At 46.8% G+C, this 9,799-nt stretch overlaps 1 protein-coding gene across 1 annotated transcript; it reads right to left on the bottom strand.

Annotated features, from left to right (window-relative positions):
* Positions 1 to 2,545: 2,545 nt before the first annotated feature.
* On the bottom strand, positions 2,546 to 9,426 carry gtf3c4 (general transcription factor IIIC, polypeptide 4). The gene is made up of 5 exons (XM_070988238.1): positions 9,092 to 9,426; positions 5,880 to 7,610; positions 4,997 to 5,127; positions 4,491 to 4,579; positions 2,546 to 2,794 (listed from the first exon to the last, which is right to left on the bottom strand). Exons 1-5 carry the CDS (start codon positions 9,404 to 9,406, stop codon positions 2,730 to 2,732), a joined length of 2,331 nt encoding a protein of 776 aa, XP_070844339.1. The 5' UTR covers positions 9,407 to 9,426; the 3' UTR covers positions 2,546 to 2,729.
* Between the last annotated feature and the right edge of the window lie 373 nt (positions 9,427 to 9,799).

Genomic DNA, 9,799 nt, shown 5'->3' with positions numbered 1-9,799 from the left:
GAGAAGATTGGGAAGCAACAAAATGAATCGATGCTCTTGAGAGACGGTGGGACACATCATGTTCAAAATCTAGTCTAAACAAAACAAAAGGAATATCACATGAAATTAAGGTGTGAAAAGGTGCCATGAATATTTAATGCCATCCAGCCACTGACATAAAGGATATAAATATTGTATGCAAAGAGAAAAATCCCCTGTTTGAAGTCTTGAGAGCAAAGACAGTGGGAGAGAAAGGGAGGGGAAGCAGGTAATTACGAGTGGAGCTGCTCTTTGACAGATTATCATACTAAAGGGGGAGGAGGATCAACCAAACACAGCTAACCTCTAACAGTACTGGTCTCCACCTATCAGTGACAGGAACATTACAACCTGAGGAGCCACTTCCATTTGACAAACTCTAACACGCAGCACCAAATCCCCAGGCTGAAAAACAAGAAGGAACCTGAAACCTGCGGCTGGCGGGGCCGATGAAGCGCTCATTACAAGGCTTTTAGTTACTTGAACTTTTCAGTGAACTCACGGTGTAAAACCTGAAGCGGTTTAAACGCAGTCACAAAAAGCGAGGTTCTCTCACAGTTCAGCTGTTTGGAAATGTGTGAGCGTGCGTTCTTCTCGAAGAGACTGTGGCCACTTCAGAGAGAAGCACTGAAGCAAATCACTGCGTCTTCCTCAACTTTTCTGAACTAAAATTGCAAATGTCTCCTCATGAAATAACACCCGTTCGGTTAAGTTTGTGGGAGAGGTAACATAAACTTGAAAGGTGGGGTGACTGTTGATATTTGTTGAATTGTACTTTCAGCAGATATCTCCTGCGTGTGCACTGAGGACCACACAACACTATTCCAGCCAATCAGCAACAGGTGGAGTTCACTGCTCGTTTACAGGAGAGCGATGGGCAGTGAGAGGGACGCTAAATCTGATAAACTGATGTTTAATCCGGATATAATGTCATATAAAAACTAAACTCCAGGTCCAACAACAAGCTTTTTATCATCCAGCTCCTTCCTGCTGAGGAAGTCATGATATGCGAGTGGTTTTTTTTGTAAATTTTAAAAAAAAAAATACCACATGGTCTGCATTTTTTTTGCACATTTCAGGTGAAATCTTTGCACCAAAGCTATGAATTTACAGTGAGCTCAGCATCAGCTGACAGTCATTTCAGTCAGTGATCATTATGTGTTCATAAGCACGGGATATTTTACTGCTAGTTTTCAGCCTTGAAGAACATGCAGCTGCGTGCTTCAGACCAATCCTACCACGAGTCCAAAACACTGCGGCCTCCTCCTGCATAGCATAATGCGATAAATGATTCACTTTCTAGTAAAATGGGAGACATCCCTTTCTTCCCCATCTGGACTGAATCTTCAGAGTCTTGGGCCAATAAGTGCCACCACTGGGTAAAGAAATGTGGGGTTTAAAAGAAATAAAATTTTTGAAAAAAACTTCCCCTTTCATGAAAGTCCTGAGTGCTTGGAGTTGAGCTGCCTCCTCTCTCCTCGCCCCAGGGCAGGCTATCATCTCCAGTGACACCAGAGGGAGGGCAGACCCCCACCCCATCTCTGCAGGGCCAGGGGATGGAGGGGATGAGAGAGGCTGGCGGTGGATAGAGGAGGCTCTGCTGCTGGCCCAGTCTCTCAGGTCCGGCTTCCTCTTTGATCACCGGCCGCCGACCTCCATGTCTCCAAAACAAGGAGCTGGGGGCCGAGAACATGCCGCTGAGCCTGTATCCCCTCCCTTCAGCCCTTGTTCCCTCCAAATATGAAAAAAGGGTTAATTGTATTTAACAATGTGCTCTCTAACCCCCCCCCCCCATCACTACCACCCTCCCCTCCTTGATTAGAATTAGAATCACATCTGGCGCCATGTTCTGTCCCTCATTACTGCTGAATCTCATTACAAGCCGCTCCCACGGGAGGGACCGTGCCGGGTTTTTAAGCACACTTTTCGCTTTCTTCCTGCCTCTTGCTCATCTCATCTGCCTCGCCGCTCCTTCTCTTCTGCGTTTACATTAGCGGAAGTTCTCATCTGAGAGAATGACTGAGCACCACCAACCCTCCACCCTCCTCCCTCAGCTTGGAAATTGTTTTACAGTGCCAATTAAAGGAGGTATGTTGAGTTTTTTCCAGAGTATGTATTATTCAGAGTGTATTATTTGTTGCGCTCAAAAAAAGAAGAAGAAAAAAAAGGCCCTCACTAAAATAGGACTAGCAGAGTAAGTTCCACTTACTTGCAATAAAAACTACACCAAAAGGTTTGGAAATATAGTCAACATAAGGAAAATGAGGGAGCTTATTTATGGTGCCCTGAAGTCCTACTGAATAATAGAAACCTCCACATTTGAAACTTTGTTTCTTTGCTCCCCTTGTGCAAACACTGTGTCTGACTGGGAATTAATTTTAGGAGGGGGAAAATAAAGAAATCTGTAAAGTTTGAGTCCAAAATGTTTTACCTCAGTGAAATATTAATTTAAAACCGTGGCAGGGGGGAAACAGTTCCTCTGCGCACTTTGTCGGCTACACTTGTGAAGAAATAAGAGTTAGAAGGTATAATCAAAGCCTTTTATTTGCACTTTTAAAGATACCGATATAAAGTGATAACAAAAACACGAACAAAAAACACATGAAATAAAAAAACTGTTGCAGTGATGTCTGACAAAATTTGACCCTGCGTCAGAGCAGGACGCTCTGAAGGTCGCAGGACAGCCCTGAGGTTCCCGCCATGGTTCCGCTCTAGATCATGGGCGAGTCGCACAGCGTGCACGGCGCCTGCAGTATCTTCTTTATCCACTCTGGATCTGCGGAGGAAAGACAACAAGTCGTGTTTGTACTGCAGGTTGCTATATATGAACATGATTACAAAGACGCGCTCAGGCCTGCATTTCACTGCGTAAATGTGATGGGGACTTCACACGCTGGTCTCGTGTTTGAATCAGAGGTCAAGTCACCTTCCCATAAAAGTCAAAGGCAGCAGGCTTACTGGATCAGACCTCGTAACGTTTCCCAAACACTTTTCACTCTGACGTAAAGGCCACAGAGGCACTCGGTTAAATAGGCATCTTGTTAACACCTTCTTAAGACCGCTGCCGTAAATTCCTCATTTCATTTCTGTAAAAGAGATCCTGATCTCCAAACTTCTGACTAATTTCTTTTGCATGAAGACAATAAACGAGTTTAATAAATCCACCAACACGCAATGAATGAGACATTTTCCATTTTCAGATCACTTTAGAAAAAGTGACTTTTTCCCCTTGCGGCGAAGGCAAAAGAAGAGAAGAATTAAATGAGAGTCTCGTGAATGAATAATGCTTTCAACTGCAAAACAAGTTTGAAAATCAATCAGTGATGCAGCCTGCGAGAGAACGCTCTTCTTCCCTGATACTGATCAGTACTTTAAAACTCCACCTGGGGTTTGACAGCCCGAAAGCCGTAACTTTAACTGACAGATAAAGCCGTCGCTGTCACACATTCCGTGTGTGAAACGGGTTTAACGCAGTTAAATCCAACAATAGCTGGTTTGAAGACTTAATACAGAAGAAAATCCGGAAGATGTTTGGAGACAGGAGCTGGGATGATGTTGACAGATGCCAGAAACGGCACAGAGCTGTCAGTGTTTAGCTCAGATAGGCTGGAATGACCAGGGAGCCGTGCGCTCAGGCGAGACCCATAAAGACCTGGGATGCATGCAGCAGTCAGATGAAGCCGATCCTCAAACAGTGGGAAGAGCACAGTGTTTTTCTCTCCCAACTCCAACCGCTGCAGGAAACGGGACACACACTGCTGGCATGAGACCTGTTTGTTTGTTTGTTTGTTTGTTTGTTTGTTTGGGGCAGTTCTGCTCATTTTCAGTATCTAATCATAATGATTGTTGCAATACTGCAATGATGCACTGGTACGATGCTGCATTCATTGTGTGTCCAGCACTGATCCATGCAGAGTACATGCATACACATCCTCGTCTGTACCCTGGTTACTGTAGTGCAGACTTTGGATCGATTTATTTAGAATGCAAGGATGGATCAAAACATGTCGCTGTATTGATCTTTCCTGTCAGATACTTTCCCAGTCTGAAGTCTTTGTAGAGCTCACAGCTGACGAGGAACCCACGTGGCGAAGAAACCTCGTTTTGTTGTTTAATGTATGTGGTGTTTAACGTAACCTACGTGCATGCATCAATGAGCCAAAGTCATGCAAAGACTATTGACTCGTGCACCAGTGCTCAGAATTCCCAGGCTGCAGCGAAGACACTTTTCTGACCAGTGATTCCACTCGTGAATTGAAGAAGGCAGCCACAGATTGGAAATCAGACACACACACAGACAAGATGATCCCTTTTAAACAAAAAAAATCCAATCAGTCACGTTTTGGGGTTTTTTTAAGCATGATGGTTTGGAGAGGCAGAGCGGGACGGAGGCCGATGCTGACGGTGACAGGAGGAGATGGCTGATGGAGAGCGGGATTGTGAAACGGAGGTGGAGAGAAAGTGGCGCTTACCCTCAGGCTCTGGCAGTTTGGCGATGGTATCCAGCAGGAGGCAACGTCTGAACGTCAGCGTCTGGCAGGCCTGGTATGACAACACACACCTGCAAGAGACCGAGAGATAGGCATTAGAGAGCTGGCTGGCAGGGATGGAGACATGCAAACACACACATACACAGACACACACACACAGACACAAAAGTAGAGCAGAAACAGGTACAACTGACGGGCACAGATCTCCCTCTCGGTGCCCACCAGAGGCACCGCGCTTGAGCGGGAGCAATGTTTGACAGAGGATATTTATGAGATGATGAGAGTGGTGCATGGGTAAATATCAAAAGGTGGGAGGCTTGATTACTGCTCTGTGAAGACAAATAAACCATCAAAGAAGGCACTTGGCATTAAGATTCAATTCATCTCCTGTCAGGCTCAACTGCGGCATCTGAACCCGCAGAGCACGCCGAGGCTAAAGCTAAGAAAGAACATCTTTAGATTTGAACTGAGGAGGACGATGGCTGTACCTGAGCCACATGTGACCGTTTTTGCAGATGGCTTGTTTGTGGTCCGAGAAGGGCAGCACCGCCTGACACAGGCTGCAGCGCTCCAGGAACGTTTGCTTGTTAATCTTCTTCTTGATGTGGCCAATCAGGACCTGAGGAGATCGCACACATACACACAGAAGAGGAGTTCAGTGGTGATGACGTAAAGGTAAAAACACAAATACGAGGGCCGACGCTATACATGTCATAAACAGACATTAATAAACGATTAAAATGTTTCTGTGCGAGAACCATTTCTGCTATTCCTGCACTCATCAAAGTGCCTTTCTCTCCATAAATAAGAGGAAATACATCACATTAAGGAAGTACTGATGCCTTTTCATGGGACCTAAATGCTACAGTGTTTAATGATATTTCAGATAACAGTGTGCTTCAGACTTTGTGGCAGCAGTTTGGGGAAGATCCTGCTTCAACATGCCGCCGAGCACAGAGCCAGTCCACAAACACACGGTTCTCCCAGTCTGCACTCTGTGTAGTGTAGTGAAGAGTCAATTAGTACTGAATGAATTAGTATTAAATCATTAATGTCAGATACAAGACAATGTCCATCTAAAGTCAGCTAACATTAGCCACGATGAGCTACTTGTATTAAGTTGAGTAAGGGTGAGTCTTGATATGAATTCAACGTTTCTTCTTCTTCTTAAAGCGGACTTTAATGCATGTATCTCTGAGCTGAACTGGGTTGCCTTCCCTCTCTGTAATGTGCTTTAAGTGAACGCTGTGCCGCTGCAACATGCAGGATTATTTAAATATCGCTTTGGGATCATCACACACTCCTGACATCAAGTCCGTCTGATCAGGGCTGAAAGCAAAAGATCACAACATTCATGAGTCACTGTTTTACCTCTGAAGCTCTGTCGTTAGTGTCTCTGGAGAGGTACTCCACCAGGCCACAGGTGGGTATGCTGGTGCTCTGAGCAATCCAGGTGTTGAGGTACACCACCCCCAGCACCTTCTTTATGTTTTCCCTCATCAGGTGGGTCTCCACAGCATTGATCCAAGCCTGCACCTCCGCCATCTGCTCCTCCTTGCTGGCCTCCTGTTTTACTCCACCGGGCTCAGCCTCCTCCTGCGCGGCATCGTCCTGGTCATTCCCGTCCTCCTCTTCGCCGTCCTGGACGAACACCTTGCTCTCCTCGTGCGTGGGCTTCCAGTGGTGGTCTGTCAGAGGCGTCTGCAGAGACTGGTAAAGGATACGCACCAGAAAGAGCTTGAAACGCCACAAGTAGGGCGAGTCTGCTTCCTGGATCTTTTGATCGAGCTCCTCCAGCAGTGACGCCGGGATGCACTTGTTTTTCAAAATTTGCCACCTGACGAGGTCGAGCAGGTCGGCCATTTTGTACAAGTTCTGCGTGGGGGGCTTGAGCAGCAGAGATGCAGCCATTTCTGGCGTTTTCAGGGTCACAAAGTGAACCTGGTAGGTCCTGTTTGCTGGATGGTAGCCCTCAACTATACCTTGTGTGCTGGTAAGCGCAATGTACGCTCCATTGCGGCTCACGGCAATCCCGTGTATCCTCCTCCCCGTCACATTTTCAGGTCGCAGCATGTCCTCTTGTCTGAAAATCAAAGTGTTCTCCGTAAATGTCGGCGTCAGCTTTTTTATCCACCCATCTATGGAACACGTGTACACTGCAACGCCATGCTGGCTGACCGCTAGCGAGACCACGGGCAGAGAGTGCACTCCCGCCACGTGAGAGTTGTGTACATTCAGTCCGGCCGGCGAAATCATGAGCAGACACCAGAAGACGTAGCAGCCGCGGGACGCCACGATGAGGCTGCACCTGGTTTTCTGGATTGGGTGGGTCATTGGGACACATTTGATGTTTTCAACGGCGATCTCGTCGCACTCCTTCCAGAGGATGACGGGGTGTCGGAGGGTGAAGTAGCCCTTCACCCCCGACAGGCTGACCGGCATGATCTTGACAGGCCCCACCGCGCTGCCAACGATCAGTCCGCTCATCCGGCGATCGGCGCTTTCATATTCCCACCACGCCAAGTCACTGGGTCTGGTCACACCTGACTCGATGATGTCATAAAATACAACCTCCGCCCCGTTTATGAAGGGCAACACAAACTTCCACAAAACAAGGTCACCGTTTTCCATTAAGACGGCGAGGAGGACCATCTCCACGTCTACGCACGTGTTGTCCTGCTGAACCTGTTTGATCGTATAGACGCTCGACCACTCCATCCTCAGAGGGGTCTGCATGTGGAAACGCCGCTGCAGCTCGTCGAAGTCCAGCAGGTTTGCCTGCGGAGGCTTGCCGTCCTTTTTAGCGTAGCCTCGCTCTTTTAGCCTCTGGCTGTACTTTTTGGAGAGATCGGCTAGCATGTTCCACTCGAGACGCTTGTGGCTGTTATGAATGGTAAGTCTGTGGTCAAGCGTCAGGCAAGCGAGCAGACAGCGTCCGCTGGAGTCACAACCTAACGGAGACCAACTGGCATATTTTATTCCTTTGTGCACTCCCACCGATGGGTTCAGCACCGTGTCGGCCAGAAAAACTTGCCTTACTGTGGGGTCCGGATGTGTCGAGAACTTCTCCATTGCCTGAGCTAGCTCTGCTGCTGGTGCCACCTTGAAAGTTTAAAGCACAAATGAAAGCAAAGGTTAAAGGTCCAGTTTAAGAAAAGTGTGCAAGGTGTTTCCACATACAGCAAAAGCACAAATGAAACAATGTATAGGAGCAGGAAAACCTAAAAGCAGGAAAAAGACGTGACATGGAAACACAGAATATACTGTATATAGACAGTGATTCAGCAGTATTATCAGACATAAAAAATCAAGTTGTGCTTTGAGTGCCATCGCCTATTGCTACCTCACTAGCCCTCCAATTTACAAGCGGCTAATCATGTGTATAAATGATGGTGGGAAACCAACACCGCCTGTCTGCCACTGCGCCGAGCGGATTAGAAAATTCGGCTCCATCCAGTATTTTATCTGCCAAGTGGATTTTTGGAGTGGAGACGAACCTCTAAACAATCATGTTTACACACTAGAGCAGCTGCACGGAGGCAGATTCACAGCAAAACTGTTTTTCAGTTTCTCTTTTCATCAGCGTTTGTATTCCGTCGCTTCAATTATCTTTCAGTTCAGTAAATAATGAAAATACAGAAGCGGCCACCGCTGCCAAACTAATAGCACACAAGTGGATGTTAGTTTGGCTGTGTTTCTGAGGCATGTCTGCAAGCGTTGCTTAAAAAGAGACAAATAGCAGAACACTTCTCCAATAGACTCACAGATGTCACTATGTAATCACCTACAAGGTATATTGTTGAGACGCACTTGTGGTACTGACTACCAGTAGTATTACCTTTAAAATGTAATGGCACTTTGGCTGCAAAACACATGCATGTTTCTAAAAACTGAGCATGTGATATGTATACTGTGGACAGTTATATTAACCAAACATGTCTGGGTGGTTGGAGTGATACTACAGTTTAATATACAACCACTTTGGAAGCCAGTTATGGCTGATTATGAGAGCAACATGAGAGGTTTGTTGTCTTTGTAGTCAACGTGACAGCTCACATCTCAACATAACCAGTGCCCCTTGCAGAAATCAAGGATTTTACATCCCAGTAACATCATAGTTTTAACTGTGGAGACAACTCATTTCACGTCAACCTCGGCTGACATTTTATTACCTGCAAGTCGGCTGTGATTTGGTAGCACTGTTATGAGACACTGAAGTCAGTTCATGAACATGAGCAGCGGATATGTGTTGAATTTGGACATTGGTGAAACTCCCCATTCACTGATTCCTTCTCTGCAGGCTGGTGAGGGAGGGGGCTGTTCGCTCAGTGACGCTACCTCAGGCGTCAGCTGCAGCGGTTGTTATTGTTTGTCATACAGCTTATCGCAGCATGTGCAGAGACTTTGTCAGAGGTTTATGAAAGCGGTGTGGACGGTGGGGAGATTCAGTGTACAACCAGCACCAGGCTGAGCTGACGCTCGCAGTCTCAGTGTTTATTAGCTTAAGTTCTGTCTGCCGTGCTTGCTATGCTAACGTGCATGAGTGCATCTTTTTCCTTTGTCGATGAGTTGTGGATATTTACCCGCAGTTTGTGTACTTCGGACGGGACGGGGATTGAGGTCCTGTGCAGCGTCAGGTCCTGTTTGTTGCTGTGCACATCGCACACTAGCTCCATCAGCGACAAGGAGCTGGTGGTGCATACAGCCAGGCGGTGATCCGGCGACCAGGTGAGCGGCTGCAGCCCGCTCACCGGGGCCAAGAGCGGGACGACGGGCTCCCGCTTAACCGGCACATCCTCCGCACCGAAGAGCAGACCGTCTTCGGCGTCTGGCTCGGTCTTGATGACAACATTTATTGGCAGTGAATGCACCGTATCTGACGGACTGGCGGCCGCCATGTTTTCTGTGCGGTGGAAGTGACGTCAGAGAGCGCGGGAGGAGAGTTAGGCGGGACTTCCTCCGCGAGTTAAGTGTGTAATATTAGAAGAATAAGTCGTTTTTCTAATAAAAACATTGTATGGCAGGACGGGACTGAAAGAATGCATAACTTTCTTTTTTAACAAGGTATACCCAGTGAACTGACTACTGAGTGTATATTCCCAGACATATTTTGTGACATTCAAATGAGGCTATCCTTCATATCAAACAAACAACATGCTGTCTAAAAGCAGAAATTCAGCTCACTTCCTTGTGATGATCAGATCAGTGTTGGATGACTGCTTCTTCTGCCTCATAAGTAAAGACAGGTGTAGGTATGATAATGTGAAAGTATACAAGAGGTACAATTGTTA

This window comes from Chaetodon trifascialis, chromosome 20, assembly GCF_039877785.1.
Source record: "Chaetodon trifascialis isolate fChaTrf1 chromosome 20, fChaTrf1.hap1, whole genome shotgun sequence".
Lineage (NCBI taxonomy): Eukaryota > Metazoa > Chordata > Actinopteri > Chaetodontiformes > Chaetodontidae > Chaetodon > Chaetodon trifascialis.
The sequence above is the reverse complement of the archived record's forward strand: the minus strand, read 5'-3'. Positions and strand labels throughout refer to the sequence as shown.